This window comes from Mercenaria mercenaria, chromosome 2, assembly GCF_021730395.1.
Source record: "Mercenaria mercenaria strain notata chromosome 2, MADL_Memer_1, whole genome shotgun sequence".
Classification (NCBI taxonomy): Eukaryota; Metazoa; Mollusca; class Bivalvia; order Venerida; family Veneridae; genus Mercenaria; species Mercenaria mercenaria.
In genome coordinates, this window is record NC_069362.1 from 97,163,033 (window position 1) to 97,187,346 (window position 24,314).

At 33.9% G+C, this 24,314-nt stretch overlaps 1 protein-coding gene across 4 annotated transcripts in view; it reads right to left on the reverse strand.

The window, feature by feature from the left end:
* Positions 1-6,349: 6,349 nt before the first annotated feature.
* Positions 6,350-24,314, reverse strand: part of LOC123564662 (dual 3',5'-cyclic-AMP and -GMP phosphodiesterase 11-like) — a 70,936-nt gene continuing 52,971 nt past the window's right edge. For all 4 annotated transcript variants that reach the window (XM_045358396.2, XM_053537325.1, XM_053537324.1 and 1 more), the window contains 13 exons: positions 22,505-22,568; positions 21,891-21,938; positions 21,405-21,548; positions 20,891-21,034; positions 19,634-19,780; positions 19,152-19,259; positions 18,671-18,780; positions 17,415-17,502; positions 16,843-16,943; positions 13,537-13,678; positions 12,785-12,859; positions 12,118-12,201; positions 6,350-11,584 (listed from right to left, as the gene is read on the reverse strand). In XM_045358396.2, coding sequence (XP_045214331.2) covers positions 11,441-11,584; positions 12,118-12,201; positions 12,785-12,859; positions 13,537-13,678; positions 16,843-16,943; positions 17,415-17,502; positions 18,671-18,780; positions 19,152-19,259; positions 19,634-19,780; positions 20,891-21,034; positions 21,405-21,548; positions 21,891-21,938; positions 22,505-22,568 — 1,399 coding nt within the window. In that variant the 3' untranslated portion in view covers positions 6,350-11,440. The remainder of the gene's footprint in view (positions 11,585-12,117; positions 12,202-12,784; positions 12,860-13,536; positions 13,679-16,842; positions 16,944-17,414; positions 17,503-18,670; positions 18,781-19,151; positions 19,260-19,633; positions 19,781-20,890; positions 21,035-21,404; positions 21,549-21,890; positions 21,939-22,504; positions 22,569-24,314) is intronic.

Sequence of the window (24,314 nt, forward strand, 5' to 3'; positions counted from 1 at the left end):
CAATACGAACGATAAAAAGAAAATAATACGAAGACACTTTACATACAGTCAGGCAGATTTAAAGCAGATTTTATTGTGGCAACAAAGAAACTATTGCGATAAAATTTACATAATAACACAAAATGCCATGAATTATAATTAACAAAACAAGGGGAGCAGAAAATATCTTCAGTGTCACGCTACAATAAGGTACATGTAAATCTTTTGATATCAGTGAAAAAAATGTTGTACTTTTTTTAATCGTTACTAAGTCACATGCCATTTTTGCATTTTTGCCTCCCTACTGTAAGTAATCATCTAGCACTATACGCAGTAAAAAGACACCGCGGTGTAAATGATCCATCCCATTTCAACATGTTTGTACATCTAAATCTAGTAAAGCCTAGGAAATTCTTTTTTCATCATTAAAATAGACTGACCGATCATGATGAATGCAGTATTATTGTAAAAGAGATACGATTCAGGTATTTCCGGGATATATCCTGACCAATATAACAAACGTCGTCATAAATAGCTATTAATTTCAAACCTTTCCAGTACATATCAGTTTACATATTTCATTTGAGTACAGACAGAACGTAGTTAGAGAAACAACATATCGTATATCATTTGGAGTACTTTTGTCTATATTCAACCAATCAACGTTCGTCCAATATTGTCAATTTGCGTGTACAAAGACGATCCGTTTTACATTCTAGATCAGTTGTTTCGACAGATATCCCTGTACCGTCTTTCAGTCGGGCATTATGAAATCCATCAGGCAAGTATTGTATCTTATCGATAAAACGAATAGGGCAATGCTTTGTAGTATAACGCATCCGTTAAATATGTATTTAGTATCAATGTTTCACGTTTACCTACTTACATCCAAAAAGCTAGTAACACGTTTACTCACATAGATTTTCTATACATATTTCTAAAACAATCAAACGATGAAAAGTACATTAAATGCTAAAGAACTCAAGGCAGATATGTAAGTCATTGCAGTTGTGACATTATTTGTACTCCTTATTATTTCTTCCTTGTACCCCATGACTCACACAAACAGACAGATAGAAAATATCCAAGGATGGCGGTTGTAATTCTTATTGACCTCTTTGTTAATAATGCAGCCATTCATCCCGTACCGATGTAGGCAAACTGCAATTGTTCACATATAAAGTGAACCAAAGGTGTATTTTGCATGTTAAGTCAATTTTAAGTCCGTAGCAGCCGAAACCAACTGATAATGTACAAAAGGCGTGTGAACGAAGCAACAAAGTTGACAGGCTGTTCCGCGCTCTTCGCCTCCCAAGAAATACCAATATTACCTGCGTTTTAAAACTTTGTTTAGCGAGGTGGTGAAACTTCCAGATTTACATATAAAGTTTTCATTACATTATTTTCCGAATTCAGTATCAGTTTTGAGCTTCGTTCTACTCTGATACGGATTCCCTCGACATGACATATATAAATTCGTTTTAACTGTGTCATATTTGAAGTCTGTAATCGTCCTGGATGTCACAAGTTGGTATCTTTCGAAAGTTATGTAAATGCAGAAACAAGCAAAGGGTTTTATTTTCAAAGGAAATAGATTCCACATGAAATCAATTACAAACAGACCGCCCGCTTAGCCCAATAGGGAGAGCGCAGATCGAAGGATCTTGGAGTCGTGAGTTCGATCCTCGGGCGGGGCATATAATCTTTGTGACTATTTGATAGACCACATTGTGTCTTAAATCATCCGTCCTCCACCTCTGATTCATGTGGGGAAGTTGGCAGTTACTTGTGGAGAACAGGTTTGGTACAGAATCCAGGAACACTGTTTAGGTTAACTGCGCGGCGTTACATAACTGAATTACTGTTGAAAGACGGCATAAAACACAAAAGAAAACAATTACAAGCAACTTTGTTATCGTCTTCATTCTTTGCTTTATCATTCGTGTATATTTTATAAGACATTTAATGAAAATGTGCACATAACGCATTCCGATTAGACCGATCTAAATAAATCACGAGTTAAAGGACAAAAGACAATGATAATGTCTGGGTTAAATAAAGCTTTCGATCCATGAGAGGAATGCTACGGAAAAGATAAAATATTCTGGATTTGTTCAATTAATGATAAGTATTTTGTGATATTTTCTTTTCCCAACTCATTTGTTTCTTTTGATTATGCTCAATGTAAAGTATTGATATAGAGAATATTAGGTTACTGTCTGATAAATTTAAATTTATCAGGCGAGTTGAAGAAAATATATTAGGCGAGGCTCTGTCGAGCCTTATATTTGTTTCGTAGACGAGCCTAATAAATTTAATTTTTTTCAGACAGTAATATAATATTCTTTTTATCCTACCTGTTCAGAAAATCGGGGAAAAGTCGTTGGAAAGAGCAACAGCGTGCAGACTTGACGTCGTATAATATGACGTTTGCTAACTAGTGTAATTCAGTTTGTGGAAAATTGAAAAAATGCAATAACTTTTTTCTTTCTGGATAAAAACTTTTGATTTTACCACTTATTTTCTTAGTTAGAACATTTCCAATACAGTGATAACAGTTTCAATGAAAAATTCGGAAAAGAATGTTTTCAAAATTTCCGGCTGAAGTGCTGTAAAAGTGAAAAATAGCAATAGCTTTTTTGTTTTAGTATAAAAACCTTTGATTTGACCACTCATTTTCTAAGTTCACACATTTCCAATACAATGGTGATGATTTAGATGCAAAATTTTGATAAAATAAGTGATTTCAAAAGTTCCCGCAAAAGTGACATCTTGGTACTGACTAGATAAAGCAAAGTTTATTAGGCAGACCGATATTGTGCTATATCTTATATGAAGGTAGGATAAAGTGCTTTTATAAGGAATGCTGAGCTTTTTATTTGTCTTTTTATCGGTGTGACATTTTGAAAAATATACTTCGATACCGCTATTACTAATCATAGAAAGCTCGCCAATAGTCCCGATAACTGAAAGGAGTGTTAATGCCAAACTTCTCTGACTAAAGACAAGTTTGTATTTCCGATATAAAAATATAAATGACTTACTCAAAAGCTACTTTAAGATCCCCATTATAAAACTTCAAAGAGGTATTAGGATGGTACTGATGCATGTTGCCATTTTAGTGCATACCAAGTGTTTCTCAACTTAATTTTTGTCTTTCCGTTAACTTCTATCTGCGAAGCGGCGTTTATCAAATTGTCAAACAATCCAACTCCATGAAACTTGTCCAAATCTTCACTTGTATTATAAATCTCTTTAAGAATCTTATGTCCCACGAGAGATTTTATTGACGTCATTGGACAAAGAAATTCATTGCTGTTTTCATACAGCAGCAGGTAATTTCAATTTAACAGAAATAAATTTCTGGGAAAAGTTAAGCATCATTTTTTTTCTATTTAAATGTGAAAGTATTAATCTAAAATAGCTGAAAAACCACGGTTTCTAAATTCACTTAAAATAATATTTTCTACTATTTTTACACTAATTAATTCAAGGTGAATCCTGAACCAAATTCTACCAATTTAGACATTCGTCTCCACATCTCATTCATGCCAGATTACGAGTTTGAGAGAAGAGCCAGTTCTATCCGCATAATGCTGAGTATATAAAGGGAACAACTGGTACCTTGCTTTACATCCCTGGTACGCGACCGAGGATCGAATCCGCGGCCTTCAGCACCGGAGGCGGACGCTCTACCATTAGACAAAATTACTTCAATGAAAATGGAATCGTGTGCCATGATAACTCAGTGGTAGAGCGTTCCTTCCGGGCCGAGATCTCCGGAGTTTGAGCACAACCGGAGAGAGAGAGACAAAGAGACGGAGACAAAGAGGTCACAGTTTGGCAGAGTAGCTGGTCCAGCGAAGAGACTTTATTCCTGAAAGATAAACCTTCAGATGACGATAAAGCATTGCAGCTGGTCCGACGCAGATAAGTTATTCTTGAGAGTGTGTGTTCATATTACAATTAAGCAAAGCTCCTGGTCCAATGCGAAGAATAATATATTCCTTGGCAGGAACCTTTTAATCAAGTTTTTTCTCCACAAGCGAGATTTTCAGACGGACTTTTCGTAGATTTTCATTTTAAAAAATCCTATCGTAATATCGTCCCGCATAGGCGGGTCAAAATCAGGAAAGCTTCTTAAACTGAATATTGGGTCTTCCGTGGCCGAATGATTAAGGTCGCTGACTTCAAATCACTTCCCCTCACCGATTTGGGTACGAACCTCACTCGGGGCATTGAATTCTTTACGTACGGAATGCATCCAGCTGGTTTACGGAATGTCAGTGGTTCTATCCCCCCACCCGTGTTGAAATAATGCATGAAGAGGCACCTGGGGTCAGTTTGAAAGCTGGAAAGTTGCCTTATGACCTATAATTCTGCCGGTGTGACATTAAACCTAACGAAAAAGAAATTAAATATCATTTTGTACAATGTTATTTTAGATAAATATTTACAATACAAAAATGTAAATGAAATATACAGCAAGAGCAATAAAGACGATATTTGCAGACAAAACAAACAATAATTTAGCATGGTGAGACAAAATCAGTTTTGATAAATGATTGTAAACAATGTCTTACCATAAGGCAATTATATGACCCAGACACAGACGGTTCCAAAATGATTACGGCAAATAAGTTCTTTGGAAGAATTGAAAGTCAGTCGGACATTTGATATTCCTTTTTTCCAGCTTTATAAACATGACACTAAATATACAGACAAGTAATACAGACTGACTTAAAAATATTATAATCATGTTTTTTCCCAATTATTCTACGTTTATTGCTTGCTTTTATGACGCAGGTGTTACCTTTCTGTACGACGATGATAATCCAGCTGATATCCAATCGTTTAATAATTGATTTAAGTAGAATAAAACTATTCACATATTTCTCCTGGTTTCAGAAATGGTAATATAATGGTTTTTTTCAGGGAACTACATAATAATAATATTTACTGGAAAGCACAAGCTTCAATTCCTTTGGATCAAATACCAAATGTTGGAGAAAATTTTATATTTTAAATCCACTGTTACTTTTAGGTTTATTTTCATAAGTTATGGGTTGTTTCACTTTGGAAGTACTTTGTGTTGTCGTCAGTTACGTTATGCAATATATTTCATGCGACTGTGGTGCTCTCCCTCTTAATTTTTACCATTTTAACTAGGAACTGTCGTTTGACAATAGTAATGTTAAGGACGATATTTCAATGATAACAGTTTATTAATCAAATTTATTGCAAAATCTTATAAAAACAGAGGATGCAACCAAGCAATTTGATAATAGGGTCGGTTTAATTGTCTAGTCGTATGGGTTATTGAAACATAGAACACATATCATCCTTCGCTTGCACCGGCGTAAGCGTCGCTCATTGAGTGGATTACGTTATTCTAATGGACCGCACATTGTAATATTAGTCCAAGTATGGGACGATTTTCTGCGGCCGCAACCTAAATAAAGCGGTTTTGAAGCTTAATCATTTTCTTCTGACGCTCTTTTAGAATGAAGTCCACTAAAGGTGTTTTCAAGCTCAAATGTATTTTAGTTTAATTGGCGTTCTTAAAACACGTCGATTATTACTGTATAGGTATATCAAGAAGCCGAAATTAAATTATGGTTGAATTCAAAGCCGTGGATTTATATTTTCATACTGATCAAAAAGGGCTGTTCACCATTTCAGAATGTGATTTGTCGTTCAAGGCCCGCGTGAGTAAAATACTTATCTCCTACCGCGATACTAACAAAATCCAAGGAATTTTGAAGTATTTCTTACCTCCTTCCTAATACTGCGCTTTACCTCACAGTAAAGACATGCAATAAAAGTGTCTGATCTTACGCGGACATAATATCACTATAACGCCGCTTTAGAATAAGTAATTATGACGGTATAACTTCCGAACAGTAGCAATAGGACAATATCAAAACAGAAAACAATAAAAAAAACATCTCCAAGCTTTTGTCAATAAATCGTAATTAGAGAGAAATTATTTTGCGGAAACGTTTAAATTGAAATAAACGTTGTACAAATAAGGCATATTATCGTACCCCTATCAGTGTAACTGTAACGTTATAAAATAAACGCTAAATTGTTAATAAAGTTTGCGTACGTGTTTTCGGGTTTAGCGTCTTTTGCAGTGTTTACCTGAAGCAGTGAGCACATTGTCCAGCTTTGTAGTGCTGCCTCACTGAAATATCATGCCGTTGACACCTGACATGATACACTACCCAGTACAGTGCGGTGCTGAACAGACCCCGTACCCGTAGCGAGAGCTCTACCACTTTGCTACCGATGCGGTCTGTATAACAATAAAGTAATGTCTTCGATCTGCTCTCATCTACTTATGAGCGCAGCATAAGAAATAAACGTAAAAGTTTTATGTTTATTCAGTTTTTTACAATCTACAAACATAGTGACACAAATATATAAAATTTTTATACGATCAATTGTTTGAAAAATTTCAAATAACGAAAAGAACAAAATAAGACATACATATTAAAAGAACCCTTATACATGTATTGGTTTGCTTCAATACATTTTACAAACAAGAGGGCTATGATGGCCCTGTATCGCTCACCTGAGTTTAGTTGCTTGCTTGAACAATTAAAAGTTTATTCTAAATATATACAGGCAGGTACTGTGTATGTGTATGTTGAGGTAGGGGGGAATGGGGAGGGAGGTAGAGGTGGGGTAAGTCATTGGGGAATAATGTAATATGACAATATCAAACATGAAGATTTTTAAAGTTTCCACTTCATAAATAAGGGATAAAGTGACCACACATACTAGTGGCAATGCTATTTGATGAAACAGAGTAATTTGTACAATCTTTGTAAAGGGTCACCCAAGAAAAATTTGTGTAAAATTATTTTGTACCTTCAAACTTGGCATAAAGATAAACATACATTCATGAAGATTGGGTCATAAATATGGCATCTACAGTGTTAACAAGCTTTTCCCTTGATTTGATGGTGACCTAGTTTTTGACCCCACATGACCCAGTTTCGAACTTAGTCTAGAGATCATCAAATATTATGCGCAAGGCTGTATCAAATCAAAGCATAAATGAAACCTCTAACCTCTGATTTGAGTGGCGACCGAGTTTTTGACCCCACATGACCAAGTTTCAAACTTGGCATAGGAACCATCAAGATAAACATTCTGACCAAGTTTAATGAAGATAGGATCATAAATGTGGCCTCAAGAGTGTTAACAAGCTTTCACTTTGATTTGATGGTGACCTAGGTTTTGACCCCACATGACACAGTTTCGACCTTAGTCTAGAGATCATCAAGATGAATAATCTCCTCAAGGTTGTATCAAATCAAAGCATAAATGAAACCTCTAACCTCTGATTTGAGTGGCGACCGAGCTTTTGACCCCACATGACCAAGTTTCAAACTTGGCATAGGAACCATCAAGATAAACATTCTAACCAAGATTAATGAAGACAGGATCATAAATGTGGCCTCAAGAGTGTTAACAAGCTTTCACTTTGATTTGATGGTGACCTAGTTTTTGACCCCACATGACACAGTTTCGACCTTAGTCTAGAGATCATCAAGATGAATATTCTGCGCAAAGTTGTATCAAATCAAAGCAAAAATGAAACCTCTAAATGGCTGAAAGTTTCAATTAGACAATTTTGCCCCTTTCAGGTAAAAATGTCACTTCTATCTTGTTCGCAAAGAAATAATTCACAAATTTTGGCTCTTCCAAGGATCAATCAGAGGCCGTAACTCCGGAACGTATGATTGGATCTGACGGATTCATCATGGAATCTAAGGGTTAAAAATATTTTGCAAGTTTGCATCGAATCAAACCATAAACGAAGTCTCTATATGGCTGCAAAAGTCAAAATAGCAAATTTTGGCCCTTTAAGGGGCCATAAGTCTTAAACCCATGACCCATGAAGGGATTTAGCCAGTATTCAAACAGAGCCGAGATATTATGTCAATGCAAGTTGTGTGCAAGTTTGATAAAACTCGATTGCAAAATGTGGTCTCTATCGTGTTCACAAGAAATTGTGGACGGACGACGTACGACGGATGAATAGCTTTTTCACAAAAGCTCACCTTGTCACAACGTGACAGGTGAGCTAAAAACGAATTTAAGTATTTGCCGGTATAACTGTCTTGTGCCGTAATAAGTTCAGCTGTAAATTACGAAAAAAAAACAAGATATGGTCCGCATTTTTAATAAAAGAAAATAAAAAATGTGTACATTTTACACAGTTTCAAATGTTTGCTAAGGAAGATAATGTCACAAATGCTTTGTTAATTTTTTTTAAATAAAGAAACATACAAACCTAAAATATCACATGGGTGCACTCAATATGTAAATATCATTCTCATTAAAAAGTAACCTAAAATCATAACAAATTAGATTTTAAGGTAAAGGTGCCCCCATTGTCATCATATGTGGCGTTTTCAAATGCTTGTAAGTAAAATTAGCAATATGAGTTTAACAAACAAATACAGATACTGTAAAATCATTTAATTTCGTGGGCATGAAATTTCATGATTTTGGTCAAAACGGCAATTTCGTGGGGATAAGAATTCGTGGATTTCAACTTCAGAACAAAAAATGAATGGGAATTTTACTTGTTCGTTGGGATTAAATTTCGTGGATTGACTCAACCACGAAATCCACGAAAATTAGTCCACCACGAATATAAATGATTTCACAGTAATAATTTGAATGTTAACTCAGTTGGGTTTTATGTTTTCGCCATATATCAGACGTTGAATGTATTTATATTTTAATTTAACAAAAACACTGTTATAGTAAACAACCGAAAAAACAAATGGTAAATGTGAAGACTAAATTTGAGTATTGTCATGTAAAATAATATCTTTATACTGGGTCTCGAGTTGCAGAAATTGCAATGCACATTTACATGAAAGCAATTTAACAACATTCTAATGCAAGCATAACAAACAATGACATCAAATTAAGTAACTTTACTTCCCCTCCAAAACATAATTCTATTTCCAGATTGTTTGGTAAAATAAAGTTTTTTTAGGACTTTTATTTCGTACCTGATACATATAAGTATTTTACAGATCTTTAACTTTGTACGTGATAAGTATGTCTGTATGAAAATATTTCGTGCATTTGTACCAATTTAGAAAAAAGAAAAGCAAAATGATAAAACCTTGACCATTTACACAGTTATACTTAGATGATAAAATAGGTCGTTCAGCTTTATAGACCCATACTATTCATGGCGTCATGAATAGGTGGTCTGAAAATCATAACGGCAGTTTTGTGATAAACTGAAACTCTTTTGACGAAATGTTGATCTTCAAAATGGACGTCCTTTTGAACTGAAAGACATTTCTGATAATGTATTACTTTCGTCTGTATCAATTCCTAATTTCCCTTTTTTATTTTCTGTAAAAACACTGTATATATTCAGAAGTTACGAAAACCCTCCACATAAATGATTATCGATATACACTTTATCTCAATAGAAGGTCACATTTGTATAGCATGAAGGTAAACGTAATATTGAAAATAAAAACAAATTTGAATAAAACACAACCTAAGGTACCTTTTTCTTTAACGTGTCATACCTCTTTTAAAATGGTAGCGGTTATAAAAACATCAACAACAACATGGATTTCTTTGCATTACTATCACAGATAAAGTAGGCATCTAAAATATCATAGTCTTATTCAAAATTACCTAAACATCATAATAAAGATGATTAAGGACTGTTGAAACACTTCAATACACGTTTTCAATGCGTTATGTGCGCTTCTAGTTATAAATACCCACGCCACAGTAGAAGTAAAGAGAGATACTTCTTTTACTGCTTCTTTTCTTGAGTATACATGCAAAGTGGACAGGCTGTTGCTTAGATCTTGTTCCACAATACTTTCTATTGAATTACATATGACTTATTATCTAAAATATACAACAACTATTTTCTCATAGCATCTGCGACTTATACCATGACAATAATCTAGTTTGAACTTCCCAAGTGAGTGATGTTTAATATATTTAATCTAATATTTAGTTTATCTTTGACTAACAACCATATGGAAGGAGAAATTTCAAATTTATTTTCGTGCAACAGTTTGCACTATATAAGTAAATAATGTTTGTGGCTAATTAATGCCAAATATAAAATAAAGTTCACATGAAGAAGAAATCCTGATAAAAGTACATTTTGTACAAAATTCTTTTCATGACAAACACATATTGATGGCCTAATCGTAAGAAATTCTAGGTGTCTACAATGATTTGGTGTATGAAAAATTTGTTACCGATTTCTGCCGTTTCTTTTCCTTTTAGAACTTTGCAACAGTATTTCACTGGAGACATTTCTTTGTTTCCTTTTACGAGCATTGCTTCCATTAAACACAAAAATATAATTACAACATTAAAGTCTCTGCAGTGTAATACTGCTCATTCTTAATTAGACACTGTTTTTCCAATGTGCAAGTTATTAGTACAAATTAGCCTGGGAATTCGTTGATAATTTTCGTGCTTTGTAAGAAGAAATCATACCGAATATCTATGCATTATTTAAAGATCCAACTTAGTGTTAATTGGCATTCATCGAGTTTCTGATATTATCAATTGTCAATTTGCTGGTAGAAAAAAGTTAGAAATTGTCAGACTGGATTCCCAGGCTAAATACGAATAAAAATAAGTGCGTTTTTGTTGTGGCGCACATTCATTGGGACCCCTAGACATATTGCTAAAACTTTTATCATAAAACGTATAACCTGTTTAATTTCATTAACCATTTAAAAATCTCCTTCGGTGTTCTTTATATCACAGAATTATGCTTTGAACAAAACATGTGCATGCTTGATGCTATAAAATGTACAAACAAGTTTCAAGATAAAAGTCGCTAGAATTACAACACTTAAAGTATAACAACCTTCAATATGCTGCATAATAGACAATAATATGTACACAAGTATACATGTATGTTTTGGGTAAACCATAATGCTCTATGTGCTACACACAACAGCAATACGCAAATATCATTAAATGAAACTGACAACTAATAAAGGATCACTATTTCTCATTATTTCGGCTAAGAATATCATTTGTTCAAGTTAAGTGTCTTTATACAGCCTTTGTCTATTGAGGGTGTATTATATGATTGATATTTATGTTTAATAAGGCTGCTGAGACATTAGGATAATATTACCCATAGAGATATGTATGTTCAACTCTACAAAATTCTTATAGAATTAGTAGAATTTATATGTAGTTCAACAGAATGGACTTAATTATGCTTTGTATTACACAGAGAAATGAGTAGGACTTTGATATGGGTAAAATAGATTTGTGTTCTTCAGAAATTACTCAGTCAATGAACAACTTTTCATTGCGTGTTCATTCCTGAAATATCACTTTTTGAAAACTATATAATGTAAATGCGCTATATCTATGTGCTATAACGTGAACGTTATATAAGCACACATTTCAGTTTATGTCAGCTGTGTGGCTTGACCGTTTCTCGTTCGTTTTCGTCGACTTGTACTTTATCTATGTTCTTGGCCATCTTTTCCCAGTTGTCTCTGTTCCTCTGGCACCCATCTAAGAGTGGTTGTAGCTTGGGTGAAACTTTTGCAATAGCCTGTAAAATATTATAAGAAATTAAGATACTATTAGAAGAACTATGTGCTCGGCATGGGAAGGTCTGCTAAAATTGTTAAAATACAGCGATCTGACACATACGCTTACAGTCGTGTACAAAAAGCCCTGAACAACTTTAAACGTTTTATTAGAATCAAAGTAGCCTTACTGAATCATTTTCAGGCACTAGAAAAAAATTCTGAGATGTTCTTTAGCGTCTCCCACTGAGTAAAGAGGCTAGTACGGGTTCTTCCCAGGAAAAAGGCCTCGGGTGTATCTTTGCTATACATCTAATGACTACAAGCAGGCTGTCCTGCTATTTAAAAACTCTTGGCTAAATAAGCCGCAAATGTCTTTTATATATCTAAAAGATAAATGTCTATATATATTGACCCATATGCAAGAGAACTATAGAGATTTTTATCATAAAGACCAACCTAGTTTTAATGAGTTACGCATTTGATTTATTTTGACTTACTGTATGGCTGTCTTTAACCTTTTTATTTTAAACTGTTACATATAGATTGTCATTACCTTGTAGATCGGCAAGCATATTGCATCTATGAAACTAACTTGCATTACAGGCAATTTGTCTTTCTTATCCCGATCCATCATTTCCTGAAAAAATAATGTAAAAGCTTTGTTACTTGGCAATGAAACTACTGAAGGAAATGTTCTGAATTAATAAAATTATCCAAAAATCACAACATATCGGATAGAGCTTGCCATGTAGTACAAATTAAATAAGGTGATTATAAGAAAAGCTCCTAAAATTTCTTTATACCAAAGTCTGCCAAACAATCCCTACACTGTCCTAGCATACCATAGCAGAGGGTTCACATTACATTTACAACTGGTCCTCTCGTCTATGTTATTGTAATTTTTATCTTTGCTGAAAGTTTTAAATATATTCAAATTCAAATTATTCTATAGTTAGAATCGGTATTTATTAGTACTATAAAAACTAGATTAATGTCAACTAAACTGAATTTTACCTCCATTGTGCGGCAAGGTTCCAGATAAAACGTTGCTCGATAGTTCAAGTTTAAATGTTTATACTAATTACACACGGTTACATTGGTTACATTGTCTTATCCTATATACATTTAAGTTTATGGTGTAAATTGTGTTGCATTTTCCTGCACCCTTCAAGAATATTATCCGTCGTTTTTATTGTTAGAAACATTATGTAATAACTTACAATTGGTTTTATTTTCAGCTGTAACTTTTCAAGGTCGCCCTGCTCAAAGAATTCGTTAGCTATCAAATCAGCAATCTGAAATATTCAAAGGTTTTTTATAATGGTAATGAAATTGCGTATTGGAAAACCTCTATAGAAACACTTCAAAATGTATTTTGGCCTGTTACAGTCAAGAGAAAATGTAATAAATACAGATTACAAGATAATCCCAGGTGCCATCGGTTCGATAGATTAAAATATGTGGCAACGCTTACGCTTAATTTACGAATTAACCATCTGAATATCAATTTCTATGAACATTGGTATGGTTTTTGCATCAGCCTAAACATTCAGTCAGCAACCATAGATTTTCAAATTTTTGACTCACTTATTGGTACTTATTAAGTGGATCCATTACGTAGATCAGTCAGCTGGCAAATATTGAGTTGGTAGTGGTTAACAACAATTTTACTTATTAAGTAACAAATTCGTTATAGATCATCTACTGACCTTCTAATGAATTTAGTTGTTGCTTCGTCTTCCCACGTACTCCATAAATAGAGAAAGTGGAAAACCAAAGGTCCGTAACTCATAAGAATGTTAACAAATGATTTATAACCTATACTTATATGCTGACAGGCATGTAATGATGGGTGCTGTCACACCAAAGAACTTTTATAGATTTTTATACATATAATTTCGGATACCTTCGATTGCCAGCTATTGTATCAGTTTTATATTTACAATACTTTACAATAGAACTAACTATTTACCCTTTTTTGAACATCCCATGGCTTCGTTATAGCCGATACATCGGACGCTGTCATCATCATAGATCTTAGGAGGTCACGATGTTCGTCCGTATCCCAGTCTGTAGTTTCGTCTTCCACCAACCGGAAAAACTCTCCTCGGTGTCTAAAATAAAAAGAGTAAAGTTTTTTTTGCTAAAATAAGCATACTGTACGGAACAAACGTTTTTTTTATACACGTCAGCGGCATACAGCTCCTATTTATCAAACGTGTAAAAGAAGTGTCACTTTTCTGTAACATTTTAAACATTACCATTTCCTTGCAATCAAAGTCCCCTACGGAAGGAGCAGTCGTCATATTGACATCACTGGAGTCATTTTTTTCACACTGAAACTTAACTGAAGATCCTGAATACTCTTTGAATAACCTTCCATATACAAAACAAGTTCCATGAACAAAATATTGTACTTTGAATATTAACAAGTGACCTATCTTTTGTGACGGATAGATGGATAGACAGAAAAAAGCTGAAACTGAAACTGATTACTTTTATTAAACGCCTATTTCTATACAATGACATATTCAGTTGCGTTGTACATTTAGTTTAACAAACTTTAAAATATAAATAATAAAATGTAATAAATCACAAAACTTTCGCATATAAAAAATTATGATTTTTTTAACAATGCCATGAAGACTCTAAAGTACAGTATCTTTAGACTTTTAATGTATCAAGTGATTTCGTTTTGCGTAATGCTAACAGCAGTTTATTCCACAGTTTTGGACCAATAGTACAGAAACTTCTATCATTAAATGTTTTGCACTTGTAAGGAATTCAGAATTTTCTGACGATCTCTCATACCTTGCCTACTACGAACATACTCTGTAAGCAGTTCTGTTAAATACATAGATTCTCTGCCAATGTGACAGCTATACATGTAAAAAAAGTCTTAAACTCAATCCTTACTTTCACCGGCAACCAATGTAAGTCATACAATGCTTTTTTGGAACTGTCAAATTTCTTCCTGTTTAGGACAAGTTTAACATACATGTTTTGAAGACGTTGCATCTTACGCACCTCAACGTTAGCAACACCCTACAGTATGGCATTGCAGTAATCCAGATGTGGAATAACAAGAGACAAAACTAAAATTTCAGTGGCTACGTTAAATATTTTTGGACCTTCTTTATTCACAAGTAATTCAACATGGCCGCACGACATTTGCGATTTACATGATCTTTAAAGTTCAAGGTTTCGTCAAGAAATGCACCAAGATATCTAACTATGCTTTACGTTTGATATCATCACCAGCAATGTTAATCGAATTTGTAAAACATTTGTTCAATTCAAGTCTGCTACCAAACATAATAAATTCAGTTTTGAAGTGTTCGTTTTCAGTTTGTTTCTATTCATCCAGTCATTGATTATAACTGCACACCGTTCGAGGTCTCCGACCGCTTGTGATTATACAGAAGCAGATGTGGAACGAAAGCTTTTATTTTTTTTTATGATAATCAGCAAAACCGAACACTGATATTGATTTGGGAATGGCATCAAAAAGTGTTCCAGCGTAGGTGAGATACTGCCACGGACCAACGCATCTGCATTTCAAGATGGCGGTCTTACAGATATACATTGTTGATATCAACCTTACATGTAGAAGGCTTTAGGTAGGAGTCTACCCATTGAAAAGTTGTTTCACAGATACCATACTGTGTTTTAAGGAAATCTAACAGAATGTCGTGGGCGACAGTAGCAAATGTCGCACTTAATTTAATTGCAAAAAGGGCCATGATTTCCTGTTTCTCCATATTACTTAGAAAATCATTACCAAACCGAAGCAGCGCAGATTCACAGGAGTGATATTTCCTATATGCAGACTGGTTCTGAGGCAAAAAGCTGTTTTGACTTACACGTTTGTTTAATCTGTAAAGAACAGCTTTCTCAAAAAGTTTTGACAGAAATGATTAATTACTCACAGGACGATAGTTGGAAAGCTCTAGTTTAAGACCTGCTTTTTTAGCAAAAGTCTAACAACAGTTGGTTTGTTTTTCACAGGAAAAACACCTTATTGTAATGAGAGATTCACCAATTTAGTGATACTAGGGAGAAATTCGTCTGCATGTGACTTCAGAATACGTCTTGGCAACTTGAATATCTAGATCTGAAGACGTAGTATTAAATTCACTAATGAGTTTTTCACTTCATCATGAGCCAGTTCAGTAAATTTTGTACATCCCTTACTTAAGGTTCAAAGTTTTGGTATTCGCATAGGGACTGACGTATTTTTGAGATTTTTGCCATGAAGAAATCAGCAAATATATCGGCCAATTAATTATTAGACTCCCCTTGAGGCAGTGGGTTTTCAGATTTGGCACCATTTAGTTCAGATACTAATCCATACAGAGTCTTGGTATCACCTTTAGCGTTCTTTGTCTTTTCACCGAGTGTGTTTCTCTTTTGACGTTTAATTTTGAAATTACATTTGTTTCTTACTGCTTTATACGACTCAAACTGATCTTTTACCGTAACACTTTCATGTACGCTCAGATTTTCTAACTTGATGTTTTAGATGTTGTTAATTTTCATTGAACCATGGTTTGGGTGCTCACTGAATTATAGTTTTCTCTTTTAGAGGAGCGTGCTTATTCAGGACATCATCTATTTCCGATTCAAAATCATTCACAAACTTGTTTATATTCTGTGATTTAACGTTTATTGCACTTAAGGCACTAAAAAAATCTGATTCGTTCAAATGTCTTAAGTTTGCGAATGATACACTCCTACTAGAAATCTATTTTAATATCTGAAAGAACGTTAACAACACAGTGAGCATATAGGTATTGCAGGATTCCACTTTGTCTTTGTTTGCCTTTTTAAAAATTATTTTTTGCAATTACAATCGCATACACTGATATAACAACACACTAAGAATATGTATGTTGTCTTTTAAGCGTATTCCAATTTTCAAGAAAAGTGTCATATATTTTGAAGATATCGCAGGATCCCGCTTCAGGTGACGGACTGACAAACAGACAGACAGACGGACTGACAAACAGGCGGACAGACGGAGAGGGGTTCAGACCACAACGATGAAACACTGGTAAGGGACTTATAATGTAAATCTTTAAAACCTGCAAGAACTGGAATATTTGTAGACGTTTTAGACATTGTCCGTATAAAATACACAGAACTTTTACAAACTTGTTCTATAAGTAAACCAAACAACAAAAATGCAATTTCAAAGTCTTGTTAATGAAATCATTTTCTCGCTGGATACCACAAAGTTCATGCTTATGTTAAAGGTAATAAAGGTATAATTATTTACTTGAAATATAATGCCAGATCTGTAGAGAGTATTGCACATTCCAGTAAACCTATAACTGACTCGTATTCTTCCTGAGACAATCCAGAGAAAATTTCATTGCCCTGTGGTAGAGAAAGATAAAATTAGCTAAATGTAATATCAGTCTTCTTTTCATAAAAAAACTTGAAAAGAATGAATGAATATTTTACATGTACAATGTTTGTATTGTTTAGGGAAGACTAGGCTTGCTTTTTTCCTTTTTCTCAGAAAACAGTAATTTCAGAAATGTTTTCAGATTCATAATTATCTAATTATCACTGGGGGCACAAGTAACTCCAAATTCTTAATAAGTGTAAGATTAAGCTAATCATAAGCCAATCTTAACATAATTATATGATAAACATGCTCAGTCTAATTCAATATCTTCAAATGTTAACTGCCGACATTGCTGATTTAATTAATTAATATAAAACTCTCACGTAACACTATATGCAGCTGATATTATAAGACAAACAGATACTTAAAAGTGGATAGTATACGATATAAATCGTTGTAGGACATCGGAAGAAAACATTTAAACATGTTACACCTACCTCTGTACTTAATATCATTATGCACTGGTCAAAATGGTGGTGTTCCAGAGTTGAGGTAGAATATAGTTCTGCCAGAGCAGACATGGTTCTGAAAATAAACATATATAGTATTTGCCATTCACTGGCTACTTCCGGAAGTATCTGAATGTGTACATATCCAGTCGTAAGCGGAATGTGATCAGTTACGACATCATATACGAAAAGCTAGACTTGATTGTATATTTGAGCCGCGCTATGAGAAAACCAAAATAGTGCATTTTCGACCAGCATGGATCCAGACCGCAATTAAAGAAACCGCTAGCGAACAGTATGGATCCGCGCAGTCTGGTCTGGATCCATGCTATGTTGGTTTTCTCATGGCGCGGCTCATTTATTCTTCTAGACATTGCATAAACCTGTCTCCGATTTGATACTAAATACCTATATAATGCCGAAATTATGAATAAATAACAGCAGAAACGCTGGAAAAATGCGTTACCATGGAAACACAAGTCTCGTGGCATATATATTTCAACCTTATATACAAGCTAATATATATGAGCCGCGCCATGAGAAAACCAACATAGTGGGTTTGCGACCAGCATGGATCCAGACCAGCCTGCGCATCCGCGCAGTCTGGTCAGGATCCATGCTGTTCGCTAACAGTTTCTCCAATTCCAATAGGCTTTAAAAGCGAACAGCATGGAGCCTGACCAGACTGCGCGGATGCGCAGGCTTGTCTGGATCCATGCTGGTCGCAAACCCACTATGTTGGTTTTCACATGGCACGGCTCATATAATAATACATTAATCTACAACGAAGGTTTTTGTGGATAAGGCTAAAACCGAAAAAAGCTGAAAGGTGTTAAATGTTTATATTGTCCTTTTTTTCAATATGAATTATCCTTAGAGGGTCATGTACTTCAAACATGTATAAATGATTTATTGTAGGGACATAGACAAACAAATGAGATTTTAGCATCTAAAACATTTAATTACACGAAATAGTATGAATTTGCTACAGTTCAACAAATTTGAATTTACCCTTGTTACAAGGTATCCTCAATACTTAAAGTGTTCATACAATTTATTGATACAATTATCTTTTCAAACCAGCGATATTACAAAACAGTATATAAATTGTTGTTACAATATTAAATCACTCGAATGATGGCATCATTCATATGACATTACTTCAAATAGTTGTATGAATAATAACAAAAGACCTCGATTACATGCATATTTTGACAAAAATCTAACTTTGACAGATAACTTACTTGATTTGAAATTGGTTATTGGTTCCTCTGTGGTCCAAGTCATGACACAAACAGCCAACAACAAGGGCTAGACTCTCTACGTCACTCAAAACATTGTCCAGCTCACCTTTCTAAAAGTGAACACAGATACATGCATTTCATTAAAAAAAAATCCGCAGGCAAAATTCTGAACAAAGTAATTATTTCTACTGTCAAATCACAGACAATAAACTTACGAATATAACAGAAAAAGGGAAAATGAAAACGATAAGTAACGAATTCCGTCAGAAATATTAAATGCTATTTATATAAAGTGACAATGTCTGAATATTTCATTTTGATTAGATAAACTAATTTAAAAGTTTCAGCCTGAAATCGAGTGACTTTAACGACTTGTCTTCTACCAAGATGCGAAAACCGTAGCAATTAGGACCATTCCGCTATTAAGGACTCTAATGGAACTAAATATCTATAATTTTATGTATATATCATATTTACTCACTTTGAGACAGCAAAACATGGTTTGTGCCACATTAAATGCATGCCGCCAATTGTGATATGTTACATTTCGGTAGTTCTTTTTCACAGATAACAACCATCTGCACAGTGTCTGAAATTAATTATTTTAGAATACAATGAAGTTGCTAAACTTGATTATATTTAATCAATGCAATTTTCTTAATTTATTTTAAATACTATTTCTCACTGTTAATATAATATACTAAAACACTCATATTAAATGTAAAATCGTTAATGTAATAATTTGTATAGAAACTGTCTTCGCGTATTTAATCTTGTAAAGATACAATTATCATTTCATTTCTTTCACATTGTCTGATTTTGTTTCACATGTATATTAAATTTCGCACTGGTAAAGATAAAACGTACACATAATACAAAAACGTTATAAAGATACTTTGCAATAAATACGAGTTAACACCATTATACGAATTAGATTATGTAGATAAAAGTCATCCAACTTACATCGTAGTTTATTCTGAATTTCTCGAGAAGGTCCAAGTCTACAAACATTCGAATGCTAGCTTTTATCGTATCGTCATCATCTAGAGCTATATCATTAAAATCATAGTCGAGCAGACGGTAGTCTTGACAGGATGGTATAACTGCATTCTTATGAAATAAATAGAAATAGAAATATTTAGATGAATAAATGAATGAATAAACAAACGTGTATGAAATATATAGATTTCTAATTTTGGCTAAAATATATCACAAGGTCAAACCACTCTTTAAAAATGTATTGTTTTCATCAGCAAATCAAAATTACATATATAACATCCTATCTTCTTCTACAGTACATCTTGAGAAAGCTAAAATATCTTTTAAAAACTATATGACGTCATATACTTTATGACATCATGATATACTCGGCACAAATAATTTGTTATGTGTGACTAGTAGTAAATACGCCATTGTTGTGTACTGAGCAGTCTGGTTGTAGGTTAGTAAATGCAGTACAAATATATAATGAAATGTGATTATTAAAACTGTCATCTAATTGAAGAGTTTGATCTCGAAGACGGTACGCATGCTTGTAAAAGTGAAAATTTGGTTGGCGGTTTGTGTACCTCTTGTTTTTACAATCTCTTCTTAAACAAATGAAAAATAAATCGTTTCCTGTGTATACCATCTTTATGCAAGGTGCATCTCATACAGAAAATAACGGGCTAAGGCTAAACAGTTATCTAAGCTCACATTCTTGAAATGTGCTTTCGGCGGGATTCAACTATAATTGTTGGTAGATCTAGAGAAACTATGGAGAATGGAAAATAATAAGATATGTCTACAATGTTTAATAGAAGAGCAGAATATCAACTTCTTTAAACCAGATAACACTACTCATGAAATAAAGATATTTGAAAGGAATGTAACTGGAAATTTTTAAAAAGGAAAAAGTTTACCGACAAACTTCAACATGGATTCGAACCTGTTTAGTTTTGATCAGGAACCCGACTATTGTACTTACTACGCTTCCCAGTCATTTTACAAATATTTTTGCTTACTTAATAAATAAGAATTTTTTTTCCACAGGTAAAATTTCTTTTTGTACACTCAGAAATTTTGCTATTTACCATTCCATCTGATCCATATTTGTATTTGGAACAGCCCAGTTAGTTAAAGGTACTGTCAGTTTCTCTTTGATTACCATACCGACACTGTAAGACATTTTATACCTTTTTTGCTAGATAATTCAAATAAAAAATGCAATAATATGCTTACCTTTAGTTTTGCGCATTCGTCGGATGGTGCGGACACATGGTAAGATAAGACTTCTATAGCTACCCGTTGCTTTGCACTGGCCCGGACTGTAGTTTCATACATCTGAGTATTATAAATTCCCATTCCACAAAATATTGCAAATGCCTGGAAAATGAAAGGACTCGCCTATGAGTATAGATGTGAAATTGTGAAATGGTATGTAATGAAGTAAAAATGCTGAAAAAATAACGGTATTTCGGTCAATTTAAACTATATTCTTTGACCCAGAAACAACATTCTTAATTTGACAAAAACAACGGCACGAGTGACATTTGCCATTTGAATATAGTTATTTTGTTACCCTGCCTTAAATATTGTGTTGCTCATCAAGATGCATTTGCATATATACAGCGAAATTGTAAAACACTAGTGATTTTCAATTCACATTTAAATCATTATACAATAACCAATTTATACTGATTGTATAACTTTTGAACGTACAAAAAAAACTCATGTTTGACTCACATATTCATACCTCAAAGAGATTCTCGTCGTTTTTAGTGAAGGGCGTCCCATCCTTTTTGTTAATGAGTTGACTAACTCCCATCACACGACCCTCAGCATTTTTGATTGGCATACATAATATTGACTTCGTTCTGAAACCCGTCTTTTCGTCCGCCTTCAGGAAAAAAATTACAATACAATAATATTTCTTCTTTAACATATTATGTACTAATTTATTTCATAGCAGAAAAAAAAACAAATACAAATAATTTGAAATATATCTTAATAGTATTTGATTTGTGAAAAAGGTATCTTCCAGTTGTCAGTTTGTCTACCAAGTATCAATTCTCGCTGAGGCTTAAATCTTTTTCCAAACCTGTTCGGAAAGGCATTCTGGCATAGGCCGAAAATGTCAACATTTCTTCTAATAATGTACGACTACTTACGTAATAAAGCGTGTAATCTTATTCAAATTTTGTTGACAATGTTCAGTTCGGCGTTACAAACATGAACTTACCGTTGGATCAAATCGCTGATCACTGTACGCATCTGGTATGTTCAAAGGCTGAAAGGAAAAATAAACAGATGTTAATGTTACAAATGTAAGGCCTAAATCATGTAAACAAATTATTAGGCTGAACAAATTTCAAATTAAGAACTGAAAATATGTTACTCTTGGGAAATGTTTAAAATGCTCATGAATCGACTGTTGATGCTTTATCAGCATCAGATACTAGGATTCAGCTGAATGATATGACGTCATCTAATAGGCTGACAAAATAACGTGACTACGAAGAAATTAAAACCATACCAGGAACTTATGTTCCATAAGGGAAGAAGTTTTAAAGACCTGACACAGATTAAGAAAGAATGCATATCTATATGACGCTAGTTTCTTGTAAAATCAGATACTGCTTTCATATAAACGCGCCATGCAAAAAAAAAAAAACATTTTAAAAAGTTCTGTAGTTCTTCTTAAAAAGCATGATTATTGATAAACTACTAAGATGCAGATAGTAAGCAATGTGTTCTGGGCCTCTTGTTAACGTACAGGACACAAAGGAGATTCTTATCATATGATGGGCCACATGTTTTACACTTATAGCATATATAAAATCAAAGGGGTCAAACCTCTCCAGTTGAAGCCACATGTCCCGTTATACCAATTTGAATCGGAAACCGAGGCTCTGTGGGTCTGAAACCGAAACAAAACAATGAAAGGAACAGTTCAAATACTCTGTTAATGTATATGCACTATGCAGTTGGTTTTCAAGTAAGTCAAACTATATGCCCTTTTTATCCCTTCATATTTTTGAAGCAAGTTAAGGTGAAAACGCAGGAGGACTAATCTAAGTCTTTTATTGTGTCTTGCGTATGTCAAATTGAATTATTCTTATCGGCTTCACACAGACATTAAGTAGACTTAAGCTCTTAAGCTCTTAAGCATAGCCCGTGCGTCAAAACAAAAATAAATACACATTAGAGAATTACACGAAGTAGACATCATACATGAAATAACTGCCATCGGAATAATAGCAGCATTTATTCGACTGTAGTTAAAACCTCCCTGTCTATGTGTATGATACAAATGAGCCGCGCCATGGGAAAACCAACATAGTGCGTTTTGCGACCAGCATAGATCCAGACCAGCCTGCGCATCCGCGCAGTCTGGTCAGGATCCATGCTGTTCGCTAATGGTTTCTCTAATTGCAATAGGCTTTGAAAGCGAACAGCACGGATCCTGACCAGACTGCGCGGATGCGCAGGCTGGTCTGGATCCATGCTGGTCGCAAAGCCACTACATTGGTTTTCTCATGGCGCGGCTCAAATAATCCCCTTTGTAAGTAATCTAACACATGATTCAGAAGATAAAAACATTTTCAATTCCCAGAGCGTAATAAAATACAATATTTCCAACAAAAGTCGGAATGAAACATTTTATTTTCGTTTCCGTGAGTTTGAAATATTTTTGACAAATTTATGGAGACCCCCAGTCGCATGTGCATACACCTGCAAGATCTTAAAAGGCACTTGCTTGCAAAGAATAGTCACACCTTTTAAACGTCTTAGCAATGCCATTTTTATTATACTATTATATAACTTTACGAAAGACATGTCGTCTGAAGCAGTGAGTGTCATTATACAGAATCTTAAAAAAGTGAAGAAATAAAATCTAAAAAAAGAAAAATAACCACTTATACGGAAGTAACCATAGAAGATGTCTTATTGAAATTTATGCAAGTATAGAACGCGCAGTATCAGGAATAAATAGCATAAAATATGATAGAAATCCAAGCGTTTCTGTCAGAACTTGTAAGTAATATAAAACATGATTCAGAAGAAAAAGACATGTTCAATTACCAGAGCGTAATAACATATTACAATATTACCAACAAAAGTCGCAATGATACATCTTATGTTTGAAATATTTTTGAAAAATGTATGGAGGTCCCTAATCGTGTAGTACCATTGTTTTTCTTATACGAAAAAACTTCTCATTTTTACTGTTTGATCTTAACATAATTTCAATTATACTACTCGCAGTGAAAACCTTTTTATCAATCATTTTATCAAATATTTGCAGGAAGAAAAGTTAATATCTGAATAGGGATCAAATGATAAAATACTTTCTGGTATCATTATTACCACAAACTAGACACATAAACGTGACTATTTAGGATATTAATTTTATACATTACACGTTGACCTAATAACGATTATCATCGCAAAAATAGAGAAACAACACGGTAAAAAAGTGATGAAGCTTACAGTAATAAATTAAGAGTAACAGAACAGTCATATATACTGTTTCTAATAGCAGAAGACTAGAATGCCTTTAAAATCGGCGTTGGCTGAACTTCTAGTATATATGCATGTATGAAGAAAGCTGGCAACTGAATGTACTTGACTGACTATAACGACATTACGGTGTTTATAGCTA